This window comes from Lampetra fluviatilis, chromosome 23 (assembly GCF_964198595.1).
Source record: "Lampetra fluviatilis chromosome 23, kcLamFluv1.1, whole genome shotgun sequence".
NCBI lineage: Eukaryota > Metazoa > Chordata > Hyperoartia > Petromyzontiformes > Petromyzontidae > Lampetra > Lampetra fluviatilis.
This window is the reverse complement of record NC_136297.1, coordinates 10,144,439-10,171,748: the sequence shown is the minus strand read 5'-3', so window position 1 is coordinate 10,171,748 and position 27,310 is coordinate 10,144,439. Positions and strand designations below refer to the sequence as shown.

At 52.5% G+C, this 27,310-nt stretch overlaps 1 protein-coding gene across 1 annotated transcript; it reads right to left on the bottom strand.

Annotated features, from left to right (window-relative positions):
• Positions 1-1,099: 1,099 nt before the first annotated feature.
• On the bottom strand, positions 1,100-26,779 carry CRAMP1 (cramped chromatin regulator 1). Its single transcript, XM_078867155.1, has 23 exons — positions 26,415-26,779; positions 24,663-24,943; positions 24,060-24,265; positions 23,760-23,916; positions 21,051-21,134; positions 20,432-20,480; positions 19,826-19,911; positions 19,045-19,168; positions 18,511-18,592; positions 17,757-18,293; positions 17,150-17,354; positions 15,601-16,715; positions 13,518-13,680; positions 12,886-13,079; positions 12,349-12,420; positions 11,949-12,030; positions 10,871-10,942; positions 9,953-10,125; positions 8,996-9,088; positions 7,958-8,171; positions 6,835-6,975; positions 5,915-6,054; positions 1,100-4,777 (listed from the first exon to the last, which is right to left on the bottom strand). The coding sequence occupies exons 1-23, from the start codon at positions 26,444-26,446 to the stop codon at positions 4,661-4,663; spliced, it is 4,419 nt and encodes a 1,472-aa protein (XP_078723281.1). The 5' UTR covers positions 26,447-26,779; the 3' UTR covers positions 1,100-4,660.
• Between the last annotated feature and the right edge of the window lie 531 nt (positions 26,780-27,310).

Genomic DNA, 27,310 nt, shown 5'->3' with positions numbered 1-27,310 from the left:
TTAATACAAGTGAAAAAAAGATCCCGAAGCTTTCCATTTAAATCAGTGTCGCTTAATGGTGATGTTCGCGGAAGGAGTTTCATGCAATTGCCCACTGCCTCCACTTCAACATCACCCCGCGTGTAAACCAACCAATGCCTGAAAAATAATAGGTTTTACCATATCTGGCAATACAAAAATGTATTAAGATGTTCAAACACCACATAGAAACCTTTTTACAAGCAATATCAAGTCTGCTGTAACCACATGTACTTGTGGTGAACATGCAAAATGGCTGTGCTATTATATGTAGTCTTTAATACTGATTGGCCTGCACTAGAGACAGCCTTCTTTAGGGTCCAGCCTCACCGATGTCAGGACTAGAGAACGCCAATGCCTCTATGCAAACCGGGCACCCTCTCCTTGTCACACACTCCGATCTCGCATTTGATGTATTTGTTTTCTCCATTCGCCAAGCACAGGCCTCAAACTGAAAGCAGCCAGCAACAGCACCATACTATCAAGGGCGTCCAGTGATAGATGCGAGTGCGAAACACTTTTTGATTTGAGCGTGGCGATGATACGAGCTTGGGTTTGGAACTTGAAGACGATGATTGGGAGGGCAGTCCCATTGCTGTCAACCCATGCGGTTTATCCGTATTCTTGTGCAGGGAAGTTGAGTTTTCAGGTCCATACGGCGTACACCCGTTTCAATACGGGCAACATTTGTTTTGTCTATTTGTTTGTGTTTCTCGCTCGTGGTGGGTCTTTGTAGGGTGAACGTTGAGGTTTGTAAGGGGCTAAATTGCTCTGGAATAAGGTAGGCAATGATAAGCGGTTCACAGGAATAGATTCCAATACACAGTGGAGCAATGCGTGAGGAAAATCAGGCAGTGTTGTGACCTGCAGTGTGGTTGGTGGTGGTTGAACACTGTGGAGGAGATGAAACGGCCAGTGGTCTGGTCGACCGAGTCCTCAACGTGAGTGTTAGGAATCAATGAGTGAAGTGTCATGATAACGGTAACTGTGGTTAAAGCGGTAGTAGAGTGATAAGGGGGGGGGGGGGGCACCCAGCGAGTGAGTGACTGGAGCTGAATTAGCGAGACACACACACAAACTCAAGGATTGAATTAAACCCTTTAATAGTTAAACTGAACGCGCCTACGTGCATGAGGGATTGTAGTGTTAAGAATCCACAAGGGCACCCTTCCCCTCCCAAGGTGACATTTTCCCAACATTGCCATCCCGTTCCCCAGCCCGCTCCCCAATCTCCTTCAATGCAAAACAAACAAAAAAAGCGAAACTCGTAAAGTGTCAAGAACGAATCGTCGTACAAATGCTATTCCTTACAAAACTGTACATCTGTCGAGAAGCCAACGCAAATAAATTAAAACCGACAGAACGGCACGCGACCTTGTGTTGAACTTTTAAGAGGTGGTGATGGTGGAAGTCTTCGAGGGGGGGATATAATAAATACCGGACGCATTTCGGGGCCTTACGGCACCCAAGCGCAGCTGACAGGGCAGCTCATTCGCGTTTTCCAGAATAAGTTAAAAAATAAACACATTTTTTACTGAAAATATTAAGGAAGACGACGATTAACTTAGTACGACCCCTCTACATGTGATTCACTGCAACGGGCATCATCAGGAAAGCGTGGGGTACATAAATTATAACCTCGTAACGGTGCCCACATTGATCTTCTTGCACACCTATCTCGCTGCACGTGTTTCTAATGTGGCTGAGGAACGTGGGTTCAGTTGTGGCTTGATGTAACCCTCCACCCCCGCAATGGGAAGAGTTAAACCTGCAGCCAGATGTCACGGGGGGCAATATCGCACCGACGATTCCTATTCAGTGAAACCTGCACTCGCTTTTGGCGAGTGGCTTTTCTGCAATGAAAGTTGAGAAGGCCACATCCTCGGCTTTGTATTGCTGTGACCACTAACTGCTCACCGCCTAACCCACTAATAACCCCATCGAACCACCCCCCCCCCCCCCCCCTCTACAAGTAATCCCTGCAGCACTATCTGCCAACTGCCCATCGAGGAACCCCGGTGCTCGGTTAAGCTAAACTCACATTACATGCATCGTCCTCAACAACATCTTCCCGACACAGTGAAATCTCGTCATAACGTCCATCGCATTAAGGTGATTTCCACATTAACGTACGGCAGATTTACGACACGCCAAACTATTCCGGAATAATGTATTTCACATTAACATGCATTTCGGACGAAAGGTTGCCGTTTCGAAGTTGTGGTAATTCGTAGTTAAATTCGTGGCAGCAGCAGCATGATATATGATGGACCGTGCTCGCTTTGCAATTATTTGGCTATGACAGCGCCATGCAAACTGTTGCCAGCCAAGACTGGAGCGGCCAGGTCACTGAAGCGGGCACGTCACTTTGTAAATCAATGTAAAAAATGTTTTATCGTGCGTTGGTCAAGCCAAGGCAAACAATCCACCAATTTCTTTAGTCAGTAGGTTTGAGAATGTTACAAAACATTTCGACAACTGTAACTGGTGACATGCGGAGTTGTCCACGATCTTTTCTTGTCATTTCAGATTAAAGTTCAATACAAGTTAAGAAAATACCCAGTCCCCGCACGAATATTAACGAGATTTCACTGTATTTGCACCAAGAACCTAACATAATACAAAAAACCCGATTCTATATGTAGGAGCAGAAGCCCTTAATGCTTTTGTACCAGCACGAAGATAATGAATAGAGTGCTTGTTAATACTGATTACTCAGGATGGCGGCCCTGGCTCGCAACTCTCAGCGAGTAGCTTGCTTCACATTCTCTTGAGGAAACGCGACTCTCTTGAAACCAAAGTGACATTTTCACAGACACACGTACCCGCGCGCGCATCGGGTGGCCCGACGGAAGAGGGGGGGGGGACGCTTTGTACTCTGGCCCCCAATTCTCACTTGCTGACGGCGCGACCACCTCATGCACGAGGCCGCGGGCCAGGCCGGGCCAGGCCGAGCCGGGCCGGTGCAGCCACAGGAGTCGGTCGCCACCTCCGCCATATGACGTCTTAATATCATCGCATTTACAAACGACTCGGTGCCCAACAGTTTTCTAAGAGTCACCGAGAGACGCAACCCGAAACAAATGACTTTAATTTGACTTCCAAGAGCGACGTAGCGATGCAGTGACGTATTAAAGAGTTCAGCTGGCACGCCACAGTGACGAGGTGGTCATTAAAGCCATCTTCAAAGCCTTCCTTCCCATTAGCATGTCTTCGAAGTCGTGTCGGGCAGGCCAGGATGCACGGCCGAAGTGGGTATCTACAAAGAGCTTTGGTGCTTGGCTTGCATCTCTCTTTAAGGTGTTTGACAGAACCAGTTGCAGAGATATGGCTTTGATTAAGCCACCAGTATGGCGTGGCTGAGGCTCACGTTCGCGTAACGAGGTGGTTTTTGGCTGCTCGCCGAATGTTGAAGTGAAAGTCCAGCCTTGTCCAACAAGTGTTCAGGCGAATTCTCGAATGCCGCTCACCCATTTAAAACAACCCGAGCAACCTGACTTTATGAAAATGTCTAACGAAATAACCTTTCTCCAAGATAAAATAACCCACTCCGGACTGAAGAGCAGAGGCCACTAATTATTTTTACTCCCCATGATGACACCGTCTCATACCCCAGCTCCACAAGTCCGGACGCATCACTCCTCCCTAAGGGGCCATCCATTTAGTACGTACGCATGGAGGGGGGAGGGGAGGTTAACCCAAATGTGTACGCTTGCATATGGGGGGGGGTCTACTGACAATTTATGTACGCATAGGAAATGGGGGGGGTGTGAAGCTTCAATAATAATTATTTGTCTACATTGGCCTTCAAATGACCCACAGTTCAGTTTCTTCAGCTGTGGGGGGTGTAAAAAGTACGTGTGCGTATAGGGAGGGGGGGAGGGGTCAAGTTGAGATTTTTTCGTACGTACGAAATGGATGGCCCCTAACCCAACGCTTCCCAGAAGGAGAGGACCCTCCCTGCCCAGCTCAGACGCCATCGCCGCTCTTCAAGCAGGAACTTACTGATTGTTGGTGTCGAGTTGATACACACGGTGGGGCAAGTGCAAAAGTAGCATGTGAAAAATGTAGGGTCCCTCGAGCCTGGAGGTGAAGAGGACGGAAACAAAAGTGCCACTTGGCTAAGAACTTGTGCCACCATGAGACTGGCTTGCCCAGGTTGTAACTGCTTCACCACGAGATGCGGCACAGCTGGGAAGGAGGCGTGCAGGGATACTCCACATTGTACATCTGCCCCTTACTTGGGCGACCCACTCAACGAAGTTTAAATTCACATTCTAAGTTAACTCAGAGGTGAAAGATACACAATTATCCGGAGAGACGTGATAGAACATGGGGACGCCCCGGCCGCCCCCTCCTCACCGACCACGTGCCCCCTCGGATCATCGATCGCAGCGGAGGGAGCCGTGGAGGCGACGGCCTTCAAAGCGGCGCCGCTCATGACCGCCACCGATCCGCCCTCCTTCCACTGATGTATCGACGACAAGACAGCGCCCGAGACACTTGATCAACGCCCTCCAACGCCAGCCGCCCACCACCGCTGCGAAGCTCGCCGTCGGCGGCTGTGGCTGCATCACCGTGGCATCGACTGAACGGGAAGGTTCCAGTGGGCATGTCCCTTCGCTCGAGCAGGAGCCCGGTGTCAAGAGTGCGTGGGGGCGAACGGCTCAGAGTTGGAGACCTCCTTGGCCAGGTCGCTGAAACGGGCAATGTAGTCCACGCCGCTCTCGCAGATGATGCTGGCGAGCGGCGAGTCCGCCTGTGCACAGCGACACACGCAGATGCGCGTGACAACACACACGCACATTGCAAAGTAAACAAAAAGGTAAAGCTGTAGAGTCCTGCAGTTGCTTGCTTACACCACTGCTGGCAGAAGGGCCTTCACGAGAGGGAGCTCTAGAAATCCCTTGAGAGGGTATTTTGGCCTACTCTTCCATGGTCGCCAGATATCTTGAAAGGGGTGAGAGTAGTCACATTTTACCCAACCACACGGGGACCTGCCGATCAACTGTGGTACAGACACTATGGGCTGTATTCTTAATGAAAGCTCAGCTCTGGTTTGGCCTCGAACAAGGCTCAGTTCAAGCTTGAGCCGTTCAGTTGCTTTTAAAGATGCTTCAGTGGCTCAGCCATGGATTGGCTCAGGTCATGGAAATCCGGAGAATGGCTGGGACCATGTTCAGAGCTGGCTCAAGTTGAGTGTGGACTTTATGCCGGTTCAGTTGAGCAAGTGTCAAGCCTGGGATGAGTCACAACTACGGGCCTAATACTGCCGAGTGGACAAAGGTCGGGGGGATTTAATAAACCTGCCCATTGTTTCACCTACTGCATACGTGCGATGATGTTACATTTGGTCTGACAAGAGCATACAAAACTGTATAAACGACACAGGAAGACATGGGAAACTATATAAAAGACAAGAGAGTAATATGACAAAATAAATGATTGCTTCTTGAATCGAACTACAACTCCCAAATTGCAACAATTCATCAAATTGCTGTGGGGTCAATAAATATATGCCTATTCAAAATGCACTTGCATGAGCCAATAAGCCGTGCCATTCAGAGTTGAACAAAAAATACAATCTGTAAAAAAAACTTATCCCGAGTATTCTCGACTTTCAGGGTCCTGCGTGGGGGATTTTTGGTCAATTCCATTTTGGAAGTATTTCCACGTGCTGGAGACAATGCGGGGGGGGGGGGGAGGGGGGGTAACTTGAAAGAAAACGTTAGCTGCTTGGAGCACTAAGTGTTTGCTTATGCCTCGCGCCCGCCACATAGCCCAGCTCTTGACTAACTCTCGACTAAACACACGAAGGAGATTACAGCCAACATTACTACCATTGGCAAGGAACGCAGCCCAAGGCCCCCGCCCCCCCGCTGACCCGAGCCCTCACCTCCGTCACGTGGGGTCGTGGCGCGTACGAGTCGTGGACGTTCCCCTCCAGGAGCGAAGAGGCCACGAGGTCGGGATTGGCAGCGCAGTGGTTGAGCAGCTGGATCGCTCGCTGGCTCTTGTCAGGCGAGCAGAAGTTCGCTGTGGTGGGAGGGATGCCGTCGTCACCGCCATTAGCATCTGTGCGCACGTCACCGAGCCTGGCTCTAAAACTCAATTAGTTGACTTTAAATTTCGATTTAAAGCTTTCGTGACTGCAGGGATTCATCTTCTTGGTTCTTTCGGTAAAGTCACGTAGAATGGAATAAAATAATAAAAATAAAACATAATAAAATAATTATCACGACGTTTCCGCCACAACGCAAGCAGCCGTCCTCAGGTGGAGAACAGGTCTGTCGAGAAGACAGAGTTCGAATGATAATTATTTAATTGTTTTATTATTATTTTCTTATTTCCATTCTACGTGACTTTACCGAAAGAACCAAGTAGTTGACTTTACCTTGTTCTCCGGACTATTGATGCTCCGCTAAGTAACACGTACCCCAAAACTAGGTGCCGCCTGATGTCAATATTATTAATTTATACAAATCAGCTCGCACACACTTTGTGGATTTAAAAATGCAACCCCAACCTCTGCTTGCAATTCACGAGAAACATGTGCGTCTTGTAAATCAAGAACATAAGGTACCGCTTGACATTGCTCACAACGCAGTAAAACCACACTTAGAGAGCCGCTGCTGCTTCTGGCAATGGTGACGGACGACGATGAGCAAGTGCCGATTTTTCTGCTGTGGATGGCAATGACGATGCTGACGATAAGGCTATTGCGGATAACGTTACTGCTGTTGCCGATGATGTATTGGACTGCATAGATTTTTTGTTGAGAGAAAGCGAAAGTTGAAAAGGAGACTGGTCACGCACACAGCAGGCCGCCGAGGCACACGTCCCCCACGTCCCCCACGTCGCTGCCGAACCACTGCGGCTCGTGCGACGGCGAGCCCATCCAGTTGCGGGGCGACGCAAGCGGCTTGTCCCCGTCCATGCCATTCAGCTTCCCGTCACCTGCTCCGCACCATCGCAACAAAACGAGACAGAACAAATGAGGCGGTACAACCAAGAAAGCGGATTCAAGAGGCACAGACAACATATGAGACGGACAACGTACATCATTAAACCTCCTTTGCCAGTACCAAAATATAATAATAGGGTTGTTCCCCCTTTTTCTGGCAACAAAACTGAAACCTTTTTACAAGGATCCATGTCTGCATTAACCACAATACTTGCAGTCAAAATGAAAACAAAAAAACACTCTGATAATATATGCATTGTCCTTGAAACTGATTGGTCCACACCAGAGACAGCTTTCTTTTGAGCCTCGTCTCAATTGGTGCTCGATCAGTCGAGGCTCAAAAGAAAGCTGTCCCTGGTGTGGACCAATCAGTTTCAAGGACAATGCATATATTATCAGTGTGTTTTTTGTTTGCATTTTGACTGCAAGTATTGTGGTTTATGCAGACATGAATCCTTGTAAAAAGGTTTCAGTTTTGTTGCCAGAAAAAAGGGGAACAACCCTATTATTACGGACAATGTAATTGAGGAACATGCGAAACAGACGGCACAAACGAGCCAGTAGAAAGGAGACAGACGTGACTTCCTAGTGTCACGCTGGCTGGCCCAGGGGCCGACAACCAAAATAACAAGAGACATTTTATTCAAATTCGGTCATATAAACTCAATATTTCGAGAGCCGCAATGCATGTGCATTCAAGACGCTACTGAATTAATAACGTCAAATCATATTTTTTGTCATCGCTATTTTAAGAAACAGCACACGGACAATGATCTGTAAAGCCGCAATGCTAATCATTGTTGGGCTTTTATACGTTCACCGTTTATTGAAAATAATTAGGAGAGTTTTTTTACTTTGCAACTGTAGCGTCGGGGGCCACGAAGCAGTTCTCAAAGAGCCGCAAGTTTGCCGACCCTTGGGCCAGCCCCTGACCGCCTTTCGCCGTGACTTTGGGAGGCCTGGCGTTTGCCGCACCTGTCATGTAGCGCTGCGAGCCGATGGCGAGCTCGATGATGGAGTCCCCGATGTGGGAGTGGGGCCCGCCCTGTGACAGCGAGTCGTCTGGTGGGCCGGGCAGCGAGATCTCAAGCAGCAACGGCACGTGCGGCGGCGACGGCAGCAGAGGCCCCTCCACGTGCGGCATCGGCGGAGGCCCCACCATAGCCAACGTGCCAGCGTCCTCAAAGTTCTGCCACGCGTGCGACACGTCCGGGGCGCGTGATTTAACTTCTCAAGAGATTACAAAAGCGCACAAAGAGTCGCGCACCTTTGTCAAAATCCTAAACCCACTGGGCTGTGTGAGGGTTTGCAAAGACATCCATGTGCACTTTAGAGAGTATCTATCTCTAAAATGCATGATGAGTGTTTGTGTTCGCATATTCCAGTTTACTCTAACACAAAGCCAACTACTCTGTATTAATGTTCCTGGCCAAACATCCCCAATGTAGGATCCTCCTGAGAAGATGTGAGAATCAGTCAGGCATTCCCTGCTTGAAAATCAATAAACAAGTATAACCCGTAAAAACAAAGTTTTTCACTATAAATCCTTTATATGCGTGGCGGCTAGAGTCCTCTCGTCCTCTGGCTTGAGATGGCTGCCACCTATGGGTCAGATGATTGCATTGCACCATTAAGCAATTGGTAATTAAATATAATATTTTTGTCCTAAAAAGTGTAAAATTTAGGAAATTTTTTTTCACAAACATTAATTGTCACGCACAACGAGTCTGTGTGGAAAATGTCAGCTCGATTGGATCACGGGAAGTGGGTTAAACAACGACCGAAAGATTTGCACGGTCGTAAGCGCGCAAGCGAACCTAATATAAAGGATTTAAAAAGGAGACAAGGCCAGTGGCTGACAGTCTCGCGGCGAGTTGACGCAGTGCACTGGACATTGCAATAGAGGGGGTTACAGGTTCCACCTCTCAGTGCGGCCAATGAGACAATGGTGCACGTTTCTTAAATCATCATTATTGTTATTATTACTTCTACTGCGTGTGGTTAAATCCTCACCAGACAGTGCCCGCCAGGCGTGATGTTGTGCCCTTCAGACGGCGTGGACAGGGTGACAAACGGCACCCGGCGACTGCCGCCACTTCCCGTGTCCTGTGGTCAGGGTCCATGGGTCAACAAAACTGAAACACTTCGAATAGACGCACGTATCAAATGGGCGCGTGAGTCAAAGCTGCTCCAAAAGTAACAGTATTATTTCATACGAACTTTTGAAAATCAACCATCGACAACTATGAATGTTGAGCTTGGAAAGCCATTAGATAGCATCTTGGGTTGCCAGATGGATTCCATTTGGACCTCACGCAAAAGTGCGTTGGGCTGCGACCGGCGATGCGAGTGAGGGACGGCACTTCAGTCATAATTAGGCAACTCCTTAAATTCCCTGGGAATTCTGCTATACGGTCATGATTAGCACACAAGACTTTCTGTGCAAGTGTATTATAATCCCTCCCACCTCTGTGCACGCAGCAGTATAAATAGAGGTTCACCAGTGAGTAGATTGGCAGGTCGAGTGTGGCTACACCCACCGCTTCTAAATCATCTTGCTGGTGAGGAAGAGTAGGCCAATATACCCTCAAAGGGGGGTTCCCCTGAGCTCCGTCTAGCGGAGGCGATTCTGCCAGCAGTGACATGAGCAAGCAATTTCCAGTTTGCACCTCGACCTTAATGCCGGACTTATGGAGAAGACCTGCGTACTCAGGTAGCAACCCGTAGACTCAAGTAGATCCACGATAAAGTTCGCTCGGCCGACCGATTTGACGTTGAACAACAAAGATCACTTCGAGCGCCGCGGAAGCTGCCCAAGTTTGGCACAAATTCTCTCCGCGGTGGCCAAGGCTGGCACCGGCACTGCCCAATAACCCAGATAAACTGTGAGTGATGGGACTACACTTAACCGCAGCCATTGAGAAAATGGGGGTGGGGGGGTTGGCCTCTTAGTGACGTCACCGCCCTCACCTGGAGGCAGCCAGGCAGCTCGATCCCGCCGCTCTGGCCCCCGTACTGGCCCGCCCCGTCCGAACCCGGCAAGGCCGCCGAGGAAAGCTCAGGCCCCGTCACCGCGCTCAGGCCCTCGCGGATGGGGCTGCCTGGGATGATCCCCGCCGATTTGGCGGCCAGGTCGATGGCAGCTGGTGAGAGAGAAGGGGGACAGCCGACAGGGAGGCAGCAAGAATGGGGAAGGTAGGTGGGGGGCGGGGGGGACAAGAGATTAATTAGTACGTTACATAGCGAGTGGGCAGCTGCCGTGATTTAATGGGTAGCACACCAGATTTGCGATCCAGAGATCACTGCTTCGATCTCCCGGCACGGCAGTTGCAAAAAGGGGGCGAGTCTATTATACCCCCATCCTCCCCACCTCTGTCCACTCAGCAGTAAATGGGTACAAGCACAGTCAGTCGGTCTGCGGGTCGGGTGTGGTGGGGCAAAGTGTGGGTACACTCCCATAGCTTCCAAGACGTCTGGCCTGCATGAAAGAGTAGGCCTGAACACCCATTGGAGGGGCTCTCTCTAGAGCTCCCTCCAGCGGGGGGCCCATCTCCTCGAGCAGTGTTATGAGTCCACCCTTATCTACGCCACACTCCACCTGCGCGTCCTGCTGCGTATTGGGGTGGACTGAGTGAGTGAGTGGCTGAGTGGGTGACTGAGTGAGTGTCTCACCCCGTGTAGTCCACCCATGTCTACGCAATCGCAAGGCTGCGCCTTTATTCGGCGAACAGCAATGCAACCGATCGGCGTCACCGGGTTTGTCATCTTCACCACACATTCTTGTGCGCACATAATGGGATTGTGAATTAAAATATCGCCTAGTCGACAACAAACAGCGGCAACAATGTCCACGTCAGGAATTAGGGGACAGCGGTAAGGGATACGCACTCGACAAGTTGCTGGCCTTCGGGTCATTGGGAGGGTGTGTCAGGGGCGGTAACGGTGAGAACATCCCCGTGCCTGCACACGCACACACAAGCGTGAGCACGCACACACAAGTGTACCACATGTATAAAAACAAGCGTGTGTCAAAACGTTCCGAGGGTAATTCTGCTTAAAGGCTGTAACTAGATGTTGGTTGGTGTCAATGTATGCACCATTGCATGTAAATGCATACATGTGAGTGGTTGCTACATTAACTCCAACAGCAGAATATCTCTGGGCTGTGCGTCACCTGATTTCTCCAGCATAAATAAAGCTTCCGATTCTCCAAAGATTCTGACCTGGGCTGTGCATCACCTAGATTTTGCCTCACCTAGGCTCTGTGTCATCTGGGTTGTGTGTCATATCTAGGCTATGTCACACGCATGTGAGGCTTGGTCTGTACGAAAATAAACTATGAAGGTTCCTGTCAGGCGTGACGGCCATAACGCCCAAACACATTCCTGTGGAGGGAGCTGCTGGTGGGAACGTTGGGTTGCTCGGTCAATGGCCAGGGTCAATGGCGGCGTGGTGTATTCCGCAAATATGCCCGACTGTGAGGGCGGGCACAAGCCGGCATGAGTAGGTTAAACGTTGAGTTTTATAAGGGCACCACGGGGTGACCAGCCCCTCCCCACCCAGCCCCTCCCCACCCAGCCCCTCCCCACCCAGCCCCTCCCCACCCAGCCCCTCCCCACCCAGCCCCTCCCCACCCAGCCCCTCCCCACCCAGCCCCTCCCTGCACGACGGACACAATGTGAGAAATTTTACACTTAAATGGAAGATTAAAAAAATATATCTTTTTTAAGTGTCGAGTTGCCTGGTGTGGTGCAGAGGGACCCATCTATGTTGATTCAATGGAAGATGTCTTATACCAGGGAAACATGATAAAATAACTAGGAGGCGAAAAATCTAGGGGGAGTTTATTTATTTCTCTTCACAAATTTTGTCGAGAAAAAGGCCACCACTCATTTGGTTTTGGGTTGCGTCTTCGTTCAGCTGTTTTGCGCAACTGACGTCAACGCGAACCAATGGCGCAGCGTACCTGCGACCGAAGAGCTGGGCACGATGGCGAGAGAATACATGTGACGCAGCGAGTGTCCCGCCGGGCGCGGCATGAGGGATCTCTGCACGGCACGCGCAAACGCCACGTCTCGGCATCCCGTACATCACCATCATCATCACCACCACTGCCGCCATTAACGTTACCACCATCACCACCACCATTACAAAGCACTCCAATCAACAGCTCCCATAAATATTACCACGAGCATCATCACCACCACCATTAATCACAAACACCCACTCCAAACAACAACACCATCAACCACTCAAATTACCACTACCTGCCAATTCAAACACGACCACTACCATCATCATCACCATCATTATTAGTATCAGTTCAACCATTGCAATTGTTGTGGCTGCTTGGGAATAGCTGTTACCTGGACAACCAGCGGCTTGCGCAGCATGCGGGTTCGCAGCTTCCGATGCTGGGGCAGGAAGATCTCAGCTTGCTGTACGGAGAAAAACACAAAACCAATATGACCGTTCGAATCCAGCTCACTGCAGGGTTGTCGTCGGCGCAGGGCGGGAGGAGTAGAGGGAGATGGCTAGGGTGAGGTAGGAGGATGCGGTGGAAGGGGATGCGAAGAGGACGGTGGACGTGTGACGAGAGAAGAGAGGCACAGAAAACAATGTGGAGGAAGAAACTCAGAGCAGCCGACCACAGCAACAATGGAACTTTTGGATGAGAATAACGAGGAAAGAAAAGACGCAGGAGAAATCCGTGGAGGTGTTTGCCCCTCGATTTGTGTCTTCGATGTCCAGGTGTAGCTGAACAAAAAACAGTTTTAACATTAAAACTAAATTAAGTAATACTGCACACGACTCTTTTTCACCATAATTTCCGCAGATTACCAAACCGGTCACGCCGTGGCTGCCACAGATTTCTCCCGACATTGCCGGGGTGTGTGGCTCACGTTGATGGAGTCGAGCTGCTGCCGGAACGTGATCTCCGCCTCCTTGCTGGGCGACAGGGGGCGGCCGTACCGGCTGGCAGGGGGCAGCGCCGATGGGACTCGGAACAGATCGTCGTCCGAGCGCCCGGTCGTCTTCGCGGCCTCCGGCTCCGTGCAGGATGCTGCCGTGGCCGGTTTAGCCACGTTCCTCGCACCTGCAGCATAAACCAAGGGACAGGTGATGCAACGGAGAGAAGTGTGAATGGGGCACAATGTGGGTTTTACTACGTAGTCAGTGTTTCCAGTTCGGCTGTATAGTTCTCCGATTTGTGTTTTCTGGTTGTACCCAGAGTATTGTTTTGCTGCACGTCCTTAGAGCTTTCTTCAAGAACTGAATGTTTCTGAAGAGCTGCATGTTGCTTAACAAGACAACAGCATTCTCCTGTGCCATCCTGTTATCAGGTAATCCACCAGCTTCTCCACCTGCGAACTCCGTTGACGCCAATGCTGAGCGCAAAGCTCTGGCTAATCTGCAGTAGCAATGTTACTGCAAATAAACGGTCATGTACATCGAATCTGCGCCTGGTAAATTATTTTTTATTTGGCTTTGCACAAACCATCACCACTATCATCATCATCATCACCACACTCACCGGTGCCACCGCCAGCTGACCCACGCGCACCGCGTGCCGGATGAGCCCGCGCCGATCCGGGGCTCTTGGTGCTGCCGCCGGTGCCTCCGCCGCCACCCGCCTCCGCGCCGCCGGCCTTGCTAGGCGACAAGTGAAGCCCATCGGGTGATTGCACGCGATGAACCTGCAACAAAAATACCACCCCGAAAGTCACCTCGATTGCGCTGGCCAACGACGAACCCGGGTCGCAGGAAATCACGGGCGCAAGCGAATCGGCCTCCGATCGATTCAACTGCTGGCGGGTTTCCAGGTCACGGTTAAGTTTAAAAAAAACGTTCATTTTCGTGTTGTTCGCATTACCTCACTGTTAAGTATGTATGTACGTTGAACTTCTCGTACATCGCACAATACAAAGCGTAAATATTGAGTCGGTACGACACAATGCACAGATCAAAATCTATTGTTATGCTGAAGATGCACGCAACACATCACCATGATGAAGGTCCTTTATAATTGTGAGGAAAGCACGAAGAGTAACCCAAATCCCTGGCCTATGAACAAGGCAGGCCCCATAAAAATTCCATCCTACACCTCTGCAGTAGCAGTTGGATCATGTGTGCATGATGTGATGTTCATGCTAATTGTATGCCAACATTTCAGCACATATGGAGAACACAAAGATACATGTACACCAGACAAATACACAATGGGATGACAAAAGCTTGGCAAGTAAGAATCAATGAGTGAACTGAATTGTGACAATCGAATTGCTGTGGAGGTGGGGTGAATCATTACACGCCTAACTGTGAGTGCAGAAACAGATTTGTAAGGTAAAACACTGACTTGCAATACAAAAGAACTCAGCACATTTGTCAATACCACTGTGGCCATAAAGAGGAATAGGTCCGTAAACGAGTTAAATCCACGATGGATTGTAGGGCAGGTCAGCCTGAATGTTTCAAACCGGCGCAGATGTTCCTTCAAAGGGATCCATGTTTCGCAAGCAGAGAGAAAGGAGGGCGTAACTGTGGCCGAGAAGACATGGAGCATAGTATATAGTGATAGCCCAGATAGCTTCCACAAACTGATGCTGGTCACAACTGACCAGGTATGGACATTTGCCCACTGTCTACAATTGCCTCATCACTCATGGGGAGTTGAAGGGGTGGAATATTTAATGCTTTGTTTTTATAAGGCTGAGGATAAGGCCCCATCTCTTAGTAACGTGCTCTAGGTTCAGCAGTAGCGTCTCCAACTTCTTCTCAAAGTGAGCAGCAATTACCAGATCATACGCATGCATAACATGGTTTATCAACAGGCAGCCATCCCTTAACCGCAGCCAGGCATCGATCAGCCTCCCATTGCATCTGGACCAGATGCAAAATTCCTCTAGTACAGCCATAGAAAGCGTCTCAAACTACGTGGTCAAGGAACATGTTAAATATTGTCGGGACCAGCTGACTTCCCTGTTGCACTCCAAGGTGAACACGTAATGGCGAAGGCTTGCAGCCACGCAGCTCTACCCAGGCTTAGCCACCATTATGAAGGTCCTTTATCATTTTGAGGAAAGCACGAAGAGTAAACCAAATCCCTGGCCTACGAACAAGGCAGGCCACATAAAAATTCCATCCTACACCTCTGCTGTAGCAGTTGGACAATGAATATGGCACCTGTGCAGGACCACCCTGGTCTGAAGCCACAATGGGGCTCCGTAAACCTTCTAGATTTGAAGCTTTCGTGACTGCAAGGATTCATACTCTTAGGTTTTTTTCGGTAAAGTCACGTAGGTAAAAAAAAAATAATACAAATATTAGAAATAATAATAGAAATAAAATAATAATTCGCAATGTTTCGGTGGGACAACCACAGCAAGAAACAAATGCTGAAGTGGGCTCTCCTCAGCGTGCCTGGTAAGGCGATGTTGAATAATCCTTCCCAGGACCCATCATGGCACAGAGGGAGATGTCCAGGTAGCTGTTACAGTGAGGACCCACCAGGGCATGTGCACAGAAACACACGCGTACAATCGCGCGCACGCACACACACACACACACTCGTGTACACACTTGCACACGCTGCGGCCCACAGCACCCTCGCGACTCACCTTGGGGTTGGCCTCCAGCACCACGAGCTGCAGGAGCCGCTTCAGCATGCGCTGCATGTGCACAACAGGCGGCTGCTTCTTCACTTCTGTCGATTCCGTCTTCACCATGGTCTCTGTTGGCGTTGGCGCCGGCACCACCGCCGCCGTCGCCGCCACCACCGCCTCTGTCTGGGCCACGGGGCCCGTGGCCGCACCGTTGCTGGCTACCGCCGCTGTCGCCGCCGTCTCCGGTGCCCGTGCCTCATCTGCGGTCGTGGGTTTGTCGGCCAGCGTAGATGGAGGCGGCTGCGGCAGCTGAGGCATAACCCAATCGTACTCGAGGAGCAGCTTCTCGGGCTTGCCGAGCGTCACGTACACCTCGGCGAGGGTGAGCGTCTTGGAGCCGCCCCAGCCCTCCCGCCACACCCTCTCGGCGAAGGCGGCAGACTCCTCTTTGCGAGGGTCGGGCTTGGAACGCGGCCGCGCGGCCTCCGCCCCGCGCTTGCTGCCGCCGCCGCCACGAGGCTCCGGAAGCTGTTTGTGTTCGGCCGCCGGAGTTACTGCCGGAGTCCCACAGTCCCTCTTACCGTCGTTATCGTCCGTGGCGGCGCCGCCACTTTCTAGCGCCTGTGCCGCCACCTCCGCGACACTACTGGCGGTGGCCTCGGCGGGAGAGGCCGGTTTCGGCGAGTGCCCGCCAGCAATTGCGTCGGCGCCGTTCTCAGCCGATCCGTCAGCAACTCCGGGCAAAGATTCCTCCACCCCATTGAGCGTTGCCGTGGCCGCGAGCGCCTCCGGAGCGAGGTCGGCGTCGATGCCGGCGCCAGCGCCGTGCTGCACCGAGCACTCCTCGTCAGGCAGCCGGTCCAATGCCGGCTCTGCAGGCGCGCCCCGCTCGTCCTCGTCGCTGGGGATAACGAGGCTCCGGCAGCTCTTGAGGTAGCGTGGGACGGGGTCCATCAGAGAGTATTCCTCGTAGTTCGTCACCGGGCTTAGCACCAGCTGCAAGCGGGTGCTGACTTCTGGTTTTGATTCCGGTTCCGTGCTCGATACGTCCGGCTCCGAGTCGGCGGGATCGCGTGGAGCGGTGTAGCCACCGCTTGGATCCTTTTCACAAACCTCCATCGGTGCTGCTGCTGAACCCACACGCATGCGCCAGAGCACCGAATCAGCAAAACTAAACACCCATACTTCAAAGCCATGTTTCAGCCACAGCAATTGAACACGTTTCTCAAGTGAAAAAGCAAATAAAAACTACCACATTTTTACATAATTTGACTCAAAATTCCAACTGAAAAATAAATATCTGTTTGACTTCCATACGACAAAGATTTATCTGTTGCATAGTGTGGTGTAAGAGCAGTGCCCCATAGTGTGTAACTGATAAAAGTCACTTCAATGAATCTCAGCAGTTCTGTGAAATCTATCGGCCATTCTCTAACACGGGCAATGCATTGCTCTGCGAGAGTTGCCAATGGATACTTGGTTTGGTAAGCCAATCACGAACCACTGAAACCGCTTAAGTTGGTGCGGGTCGTTTGCTCGCGCCAGACGGCAGGGCGGTGCTCACCTTGCGTGGTCGCGCTCGACGCTTCCACCGTCGCTGTCTGCGTCATCCCGGACGCCTCCTTCTCCACGCAGGGCCCCGCCGGCTCAGCCATGCTGACCTCCCGCATGCGAGCTGCTGCCCCCCCTCCCTCCTGCCCCGATGCCCCAGCACGGGACCCCCGCTGCCCCTTCCCCGTCGTACCAGCAGGACCAGGGACCGGCCTGTTCTGTGACAAGACAACGGCGCTTGTTAGGTCTGGGGCGAGGACACGGCTGCGCTGAAGTCTGGGTGTCACACGGAGAAAAAGACGTCTCCACAGACAACATTACCACCAACATGAACACCATCTTCAATACCAGAGATAACATTATCGCCATCATCAGCATCATAACAGTCAACATCACCATCTCATTCCAACCACGAACACCACAACCGACACTTTCACGACCATTATTAGCATTAATGAATTGGGTGCCCTAGGCTAGACTGCCGCAGGGCAATAGAAACTTTGAGATGAGGCGTGGTGTCGGGCGACCAGAAATGCTGAAGCATTGATGGCGGCCTATAAATGCAAATCATTATCTCTTGGCAGGCCAGCCCGCACAAGTTGCCGTGTCAGCGCATTCACCTTGGCAACGGATGTGGACACCACAACCGCCGCTGCTGGCGGCAGTGGCGTCGGCTGCGGAATTGAAGCGGCGAGGAGCTGCGGCCTCGAACGCATCAGCTGCGCTTGCGGCGGCACGTAGGGCTCGCGCACACGGCTCTGCTCCTGCCAATGCACCGTGCACATCGTGCGGCTGTGCCGCACCCGCGCTACGCATGGCAGCGGCGACACCACCACCCCCTCTGGAGGGAACAGCCGCAGCTGAGGACGCTCGTCGGGCGGCGACGATTCCACAGGTGGGGGGCAACCCGCAACCGTCGGTGTCGCTGCCGCCGTCGAGGACGTTGACGGCGATGACGTAGTCGTCGTCGTCGAGCGCGATGACGTCGTTGAGGACGAAATTGTCGAAGACGTCGTCGTAGAGGACGATGACGTCACCATTGAGGAGGATGAAGTCGTTGTCGAGGTCGACGTCATTGTGGAAGAAGATGTCGTAGGTGCCTTTGCTTCGCCTGACTGTTGTTGTTGCTGCTGCTGCTGCTGCAGCAAGGAGATGCGCTGAGTGGGCAGGGGTGATCGCGGGGTCAAGGAGAAGTTGTGCTCAATGTCGACTCAAAATCGATCTTGGCAAATTTAGGACGTAAAAAAGCTGAATATTCATAGTGCTCCGAGTAGAAGATTGTGAGAAGAGTGTGAAAATGACAGATGTGTCTTTATTTTCCGTTGCAGAACAACAAGTTCTCTCCTCGTAACAATAATCATACTTTAAGGATACAACTCTTGACTCCTTGGGCGCCCACTTCTCCTTCAGGAACTCGATGAGGTGGGAGACCTTCCTGTGGAGCTCCACCATCATCCTATGCCGTCAGCAGCACCAGGTTATTATTACAGCCAACAGCATCATGCACGTTCTCATCATCACCAGTGATAGCAGCACCAGCAGTAACAGCATTATCAACATCATTGCTATCGGTAATATAACACCTATTGCTAAAGTCAACATTCATAATCTTCATCACCTACACTGCAATCGACACCATCACAGCCAACGCCATCGCAATTACTTTCACTATCATCACAAATATAATAATTATTCACTCCAATCAGCATTCTCACCACAACCTGATATCATGTACATATCACTATCAACACCAGCACCACCACCACCTTCACCGACATCACTATCAAGCCCGAACACCATTGGCAGCACCATCAGCACTACCAACATCACCACCATCGCCGCCACCACCAAGCAACACAACCACTATCACAGTAGGCCGTGTAGGGGGCAGGACGGTGTGGAACCCACCGGAGGCGAGGGTTGTGCGCCACGCTCTGCACGCGCGTCCAGGCGCTGTTGGTGCGCGGCTGCAGCTCCACGCAAACCTTGGTGGGCAACTTGAGCCTCTTCTGCTCTATCTCGTCACTCATGCCTGCGTCAACAACAACAATGCTGCGTTTATAGGGCAGTGCCTGTCAGAACAACAACGGTCTTGCAGAGCACTCGAAGATCAAACGCAATGCATGGTACCGATGAAACCCAAGACAAACGTGAGATAAACACACGCAGATAAATACTCATTGCTCATTAAGGAAACATCAGTAAAGATTTCATTATGATCATCGCGGTCATCGTCATCCACAATCAATCCACCGATGGATGAAGGCCTTCGTAAGCCAACAACCACCTCACAATTCTACGATGCAATAATCCACCAAGCACCTGCACACATCTCCTCGGTGAACATTGTCTGGGACAAGTTCCATTCGTTGACTGCCGCCCCATTTCTTTATTATTTTCGACCATCGTCCATCGTCGTTTCGAGCAACGTGTCTTGCCCAGGCCGAATTACTTTTCTCAACAGTTTTTATGGTGCCATTAACCTGCGTATCTTCTCCAATCCACGTGTTCATAATCCACGTGCAAGCTTTATTGAACAAATACTTCTTCAGGCGTGATTTCAAAATGGACACTGAATCGGCAGATTTTACCGAAAGGGTGGATAAGGAGTTACAAAAGTTACGAGTGTAACTCCGTCCACCTGACAGCAATGTGCCATGCAGGTCGTACTCAGCGGTCGTCTACTCACCGTAAGGGTCGCAGATCTTCTTGAGCGCCCGGCACATGGGGGCCTTGATGCGCAGCTTTCTTCCATTGTGGCGCAGCGTAGTGACACTGCCAGCGCAACACGGGACGGCACAACCGATCACAGTTCGCCCATGCTCATCAAACGCTCGTCACAATGCAACAAAACTCAAAACGATCAAAATATTTCATAAATATAACTACGTCAGGTGCTGCCGTGGTGTATTGGTCAACACACTGGACTAGCAATCCAGAGTCCGCTGGTTTGACCTCCTGGTGCGGCAGTTAAAACAATGGGTTAAGCTTGATACAATCCCCCTGGCTTGAGTCCACACCAAGCAAGTATAAACGGTTATGCCACAGTTAGTCGATCGGCAGGTCGCGTGCAGTTGGTGTAAAGTGTGGGTACTTTGGCCTCTTCCAAGCGTGGTAGAGTAGGCCAAAATACCCATCAGAGGGGGCTCTCCAGAGCTTCCTCTCTGGCGGAGGTCCTTGCACCAGCAGCGGTGGCGTGGGCAAGGAGTTTCAGTCCTGCGCCAATGACCTCTCACTATTATTACTATTTTAGAACGTGCGAGTGCATTCGGCATCGTGGCGCCGTCAAACTCACCCGAGCTGAATGAGCTCGTTCAGCTTCGCCGAGTTCCTGTCGTGCATACCTGCGTGGGCGACAAGGGGTGTGAGCGTGACAAAGGAACACCTTCAAAGGCCCACGACAGTAGGCACCCAGAGCAACCGCTGCTCGGGATGTATTCAAATGGAGAAGAAAAAAACAACCAGGGAAAACCCTCGCGAGAGGAACCATACCTTTTTTTCAATACTCTTCCTCCCGCTGCGATTTAATTAATTCTGACGATTCTAATTCGCTCATCGGGAAATTGCATGGCGTCGTCGGTCTCCACGTTTGCCTTTGGCCCTTATTCATTACGTTGGCCCAAACGGTACCGCTTGCATATATTTTGAACATGGTGAAAATTGTCCATTCTTAATTGGACAATTTGACGCATTACCGTAAGCATAACAAGACATTTTTATCGATGCATAATTCAATGTTATATTTTACATCCCACACCATAACTTTACATGTAAAAGGCAACGGCTTGGGTAATACTTCATCCAGCAGTGGACAGAGCAGGGAATTATGATCATGGTCTCACTGTTTTTGAAATCTTCAGCGCAGCACACTGTAGGGGTTTCCTTACTTTCACCGATTACTGCGCAGTACTCACATCCACCCATCTTCTTGCGCAGTTCGCCGTAACAAATGAGCCCGTAGAGCTCTTGGGAAGACTTCGCCATCCCACGGCAGAAAACTGCCGAGCAGAGGACGGATAACGCAATCACAACCGGCACACAGGAGTATAAGCGACCTCCTGCTGAGTGAAAGCTGAACAGAGTCGCTGGAGAGCAGAGGGCAAGGGAGAAGTAGAAGATTGCATGGAGACAAGTAGTAGTGTAAGACCGAGGTGAGATGTCGGAAGAGTGTGTGGAAATAAAAGGGCCGTCACTCTTCAAAACGAGGGCAGTTTTCCATTTTCCTTCTCAGCCTGCCAATTCCAAACGCGACGCAAGAAATACATCTCAGCAGCACTCCTGTGATATTACATTACATGGGGTTTTCTCCAACATAGGGAAATGTAAAAACTATTTTTACGTGCAATAAACATGGGAATGATTGTTTCATGAAATACCAATGCCACAATCAGAATTTAATCGAGGAATAAACAAATTATGTAATCAAATACATTTTGCAGATAAACCGCTATTTCTCCCGACACTTTATATTGGACACAAAGAGGCCTCAGTTTACGTAAGAGACACTCACTGCGCTATGGGACAGCTGCCACTGACGATGGAACTCTCCAGCCCGACTCTCACACCCGGGCCATGGACACTCACCGACCCCCCACCACAGAGACTGACCGACCCCACCACAAAAAACTCACCAACTCCTGCCATGGACACACAAACCCCCACCACGGACACTGACCGACAGACACTCACCGACCCCCGCCACAGACACTCACTAACCCCCGCCACAGACACTCACCAACACCCACCACGGATATTCACCAACCCTCGCCACAGACACTGACCAACCCCCATAGACACTCACCAACCCCCACCACAGACACTCACTAACCTCCACGACACTCACCGACCCCCGCCACCAACACTCACCGACCCCCACCACCGACACTCACCGACCCCCACCACGGACACTCACCGACCCCCACCGACCCCCACCACGGACACTCACCGACCCCCACCACGGACACTCACCGACCCCCACCACGGACACTCACCGACCCCCACCATGGACACTCACCGACCCCCGCCACCGACACCCACCACGGACACTCACCGACCCCCGCCACCAACACTCACCGACCCTCACCACGGACACTCACCAACCTCCGCCACCAACACTCACCGACCCCCGCCACGGACACTCACCGACCCCCGCCACGGACACTCACCGACCCCCACCACGGACACTCACCGACCCCCGCCACGGACACTCACCGACCCCCACCACGGACACTCACCGACCCCCGCCACCGACACTCACCGACCACCAACACGGACATTCACCGACGCCCAACACTGACCCTCACCGACCCCCGCCACGGACACTCACCCACCCCCACCACGGACACTCACCGACCCCCACCACTGACCCTCACCGACCCCCGCCACCGACACTCACCCACCCCCACCACGGACACTCACCGACCCCCACCACTGACCCTCACCGACCCCCGCCACGGACACTCACTCACCCCCACCACGGACACTCACCGACCCCCACCACTGACCCTCACCGACCCCCGCCACGGACACTCACCCACCCCCACCACGGACACTCACCGACCCCCACCACTGACCCTCACCGACCCCCGCCACCGACACTCACCCACCCCCACCACGGACACTCACCGACCCCCACCACTGACCCTCACCGACCCCCGCCACCGACACTCACCGATCCCCACCACCGACACTCACCGACCCCCAACACGGACACTCACCGACCCCCGCCACGGACACTCACCGACCCCCGCCAACGACACTCACCGACCCCCGCCACCGACACTCACCGACCCCCGCCACGGACACTCACCGACCCCCGCCACCGACACTCACCGTCCCCCGCCACCGACACTCACCGACCCCCGCCACCGACACTCACCGACCCCCGCCACCGACACTCACCGACCCCCGCCACCGACACTCACCGTCCCCCACCACGGACACTCACCGACCCCCGCCACGGACCCTCACCGACCCCCGCCACCAACACTCACCGATCCCCACCACCGACACTCACCGACCCCCAACACGGACACTCACCGACCCCCGCCAACGACACTCACCGACCCCCGCCACCGACACTCACCGACCCCCGCCACGGACACTCACCGACCCCCACCACCGACACTCACCGACCCCCGCCACCGACACTCACCGACCCCCGCCACCGACACTCACCGTTCCCCGCCACCGACACTCACCGACCCCCGCTACCGACACTCACCGACCCCCACGGACACTCACCGACCCCCACCACGGACACTGACGGACCCCCACCACCGACACTCACCGACCCCCGCCACGGACACTCACCAAGCCCCACGGACACTCACCAACCCCCACGGACACTCACCGACCCCCACCACTGACACTCACCGACCCCGTTACGGACACTCACCGAGCTCCACGACAGACACTCACCAACCCCCACCACGGACACTCACCGACCCCCACCATGGACACTCACCGACCCCCACGGACACTCACCGACCCCCACCACTGACACTCACCAACCCCGTTACGGACACTCACCGAGCTCCACGACAGACACACACCGACCCCCACCATGGACAATCATTGACCTCCACCATGGACACTCACCAACCCCCACAACAGACACTCACCATTCTCGAAGTCTATGTGCTTGGAGATGCTGTGCCACGTGCGGTAGTAGAAGTGGCGGACCTGTTCCTTGTTTTTCACTGCACCCGCGGCAGGGTGGCCTTTCTTCATGTAGCGCTTCGCGATGTCATTCTGGATCGCCTCGAAATCCTTGCCGTGCTGCAGTGAGAGGAGGTGCAGGTAGCAAAGAGGGCGGCGGGGAGGGCGCGAGTACCATTAGGCGCCGTGCCGGTTCCCTATCGCGGCACCGGCTACGCTCGGTGAGTGTTCATTGGACACCCCCCCCGGCCCAGGCCTCGTACCTCGAAGAGGCTCTGGAAGAAGGTGTTCTTATCCTCGGCACTCCACAGCTCCCACTGCCGCCTCGGCTTCTTCTGCGTTGCGTCTGGCCCCTCTGTGGTCCCGCGGCCGCCCCCACTATCCACAGGCAACGGCCCGGGGCCTGTCTTGGCCCCAGAGCCCTTGACGGTGCCGACGCCGTTGCTCACCGCGGGGCTCCCCTCGCCACCTGCAGCAAACAAAACGAGAGAAAGCGCAGAAATAGAAATGGGTACACCGATTCGTATGCGGGGGGTGGACCGTTGGCATAGTGGTTAGTGCGCCGCGGTAATAACACAGCAGCCAAAGTTTTCGGTTCCCAGCCATGGCTAACGTCAATGACAAGTGATATCTGAAACGGTTTATATTGAAAAACCGCATATAACCATGAACGAATAAACACGACTGAGAAACTATGCAAATTAGACAAAATGGATTTAATTTATGAAACAAATAGATTGCAACTTTGTTGGAAGCGTAAAAAAAAGGTCATATTCCTACTATTAACCAAGAAGCTCGCAGCATTAACGCGAATAGGTGAGGTCTACTGTAATCACGGCGATGGTCAACACAGGCTGTCACCTCACCTTTGACCTTGGGCCCATGCTGCTGCGGTTCTTTTCGAGCTCTTTTGACCGGCGGGCGGGAAGCGCCACGAAGCCGAGGGCCGCTTCTTCTGGTGTCGGCAGCAGCAAGGTTTGCATGCTGCTGCTGCCCGAGAAGGGATGAAGGAAGCGAGGCCTCCCCGCCTTGCTGTGACGGCGGCCGTGGCTGCTTCTGCTGCTGCTGCCCTGCTGCCGGAGTTCGCTTGCTTCCCTTGCGTTGCCCGGCTGGAGTTGCGTGCGTGTCGCCGGTGCTGCCTGGCATTCTGCGGGAGAAGCAAAAGCACGGGCAGCGGAAGAAAGCATTCAAAAGGGAGTTAAATTCGTGGTGGCGCAAGTCATCGTCATCATCTTATCAAGGTGGCGTCCTCCTTGAGCTGCCCGTGCTACTGAGGGTCCTCCTTGGTTAGACTGCAGCAGCAGGGCACAGGAATTGTTGAGATGAAAAGTGCGCTTTGAGTTGCGAAGGTATTTTTACAAGCGCTCTATCGATGAAATGTTTTATTTCATCATCGGTAGGAGCGTGCTATTTGAAATGTCCACAGAGACACCAGCAGCAACATCAGCAAAACCGTTAAAAGCAGCCAACAGAAATTGCACCGTTAGACGTAACAGCATTAAGAAGCAATAACAACAGCAGCAGCAGCAGCAATATTAAAAGGATAGAACAAATCAAAATAAGCGATTGTTAGCAGCTACAGCATCGCTCAGCAGCATCGGTAGTAGCAACAGCATCACCCGTGGCCACACCATTAGAATCAGCAAACACAACCAGCAGTAACAGCATGAGCAGTCGCACGACAATTCGATGCTAAAGCAGTCGTAGAAACAACATCGATAAGAACAGCATCGACATGATTAGAAGCAGCAACAGCATCGTTCGAATCGTGAACCTGGAAAGCAGTGACACCAACAACACCAAAAACCACAATCGCGGCACCGCGTTAACAGTGGCGAAAGTAATAGCGACAACATTAAATTCGCATCGGCAACCGTAGATCGATCGTCGTCACCACGAACCACCTCATCTAAAAAAAACATCGCAAAACGTGACGAGCCGTGGCTACAAAAGTTAAACTTTTATGAGTCCAAGTCGCTGTGGAAGACGGCGCACACAACACCACATCGCACGCAGCCAAACACAGCAAGCGGCGTGCGTCTTGTTACACGCGGCAAGCAACAGCGGCGATGTTGATAATGACGCTGCTGCTGCTGCCCACGACGATGATGTTGCGATGTCATCTGATGAAAACGAGATCGATGTTGACGACGTCCCCGTCTGCTGAAAAGGAGAGATGAAAAGTTGGAAGCGATTTCTCCTTCTTCTCAACATGGCTGCCGCGGCCGTTCCAAAGCAGCCCGGCGCGTGTCTTCCTCTCAAACCTTCCTCACCACCACCACCAAGCTCACTCGCTCTCACCTCGCCAAACACCGGCGACATCAGCCAAGACCGACTTAGACGCGAGCCCAACACGAACATAAACAACCCTCAGCGAGCAGAGCCGAGCCGAGCAAAGCGGCCAAAAACGACGACATCGCGTCTCTCCACTCCGCGCAAAAACAACGACGCGGCCGCCAATTTCCCCTTCCTCAATCAAACCCCGCGCGACGATAACGCAGAGAGAGATGCACTCCCCTCCCTCCCTACACACACACACGACACCACCCCGAGTGGGACACTCTATTAGAGACGTGTTTTAATGTCCCGTGTGTGGTTTTTGTTGATAATCTGCTCACCCGCTCGGAGTCGCCTTACGGGCGCGGCCCATGGCTGGCGATGGCGCGGGACGCTTCCGAGCCAACGCAACGCGACCGACGTTCCCCTCCAACAACCAAACAACAACAACAAACTCCGTGGGGTTTTGCACATCCGTCTCGTTCGCATGCGTGGCCCCAAGTGTTGCTGTTGTTGTTGTTGTTGAAGTGGTGGTGGTGATGGTGGTGGTGTTGTTGTTAGAGGCTGAACGTCGCGCTGTGAGTAGTCGGAGCGGCTCTCTCCCAATACGTCATCACGCAGGCGTCGATCGCTTTTGTCTTGGTTACACCACAACCACTCGCTTCTTTTACTCCCTCGTGGTCTCGCTCTCTCGATTAATTAACGACGATGATTATTAGCGAACGTTTGAGGCGATAAGCGAGGGGTTTGTTGGGTTGGTGGACGAGGCAACACGCGGGTCGCCGCTTGCGCTGCGGAGGAGAGAGGCGGCGTTCGTGAAGGGGGCGTGCGGCCAGGGACGAGGATGGAGATCAGACACACATCAATGTCTCTCTGTCTCTCTAACTCTATAACTCTATCTTGCCTGCCCGTGTCTCTTCTTCCTGTCGCTTACAATCTCCCTAGAGGTTTGTTCGTCGACTAGCCGCTCACCGGCACCGACTGACGTTGTTTGAAGTCAGCCACCCACCCCGAGCTCATGCAACTGAAGCGGGTGTTTATTGACGCCTGAGTGTTGTGTGTTATTAATATGGCTCATACACACACCCACCACCACCACTAACTACACACACTTTAAAATGCAACAAACTAAAATAAACACACAATAGCAGAGTGATAATAACAACACCGACCCCCCCCCCCGCCACCATGAGACATTGCCTCCAACACCTGCGTTGCGTCCCGTGCCACGGAGACA

Bases quoted from the DNA above. Each gene is read 5' to 3' on its own strand.
- CRAMP1 (XM_078867155.1), bottom strand. From the start codon at position 26,446: ATGGGCCGCGCCCGTAAGGCGACTCCGAGCGG. The intron at 13,681-15,600 runs GTGAGTCGCGAG...TTTTTGTTGCAG, and splicing joins TGCTGGAGGCCAACCCCAAG to GTTCATCGCGTGCAATCACC. The intron at 13,080-13,517 runs GTGAGTGTGGTG...TTTATGCTGCAG, and splicing joins GTCAGCTGGCGGTGGCACCG to GTGCGAGGAACGTGGCTAAA.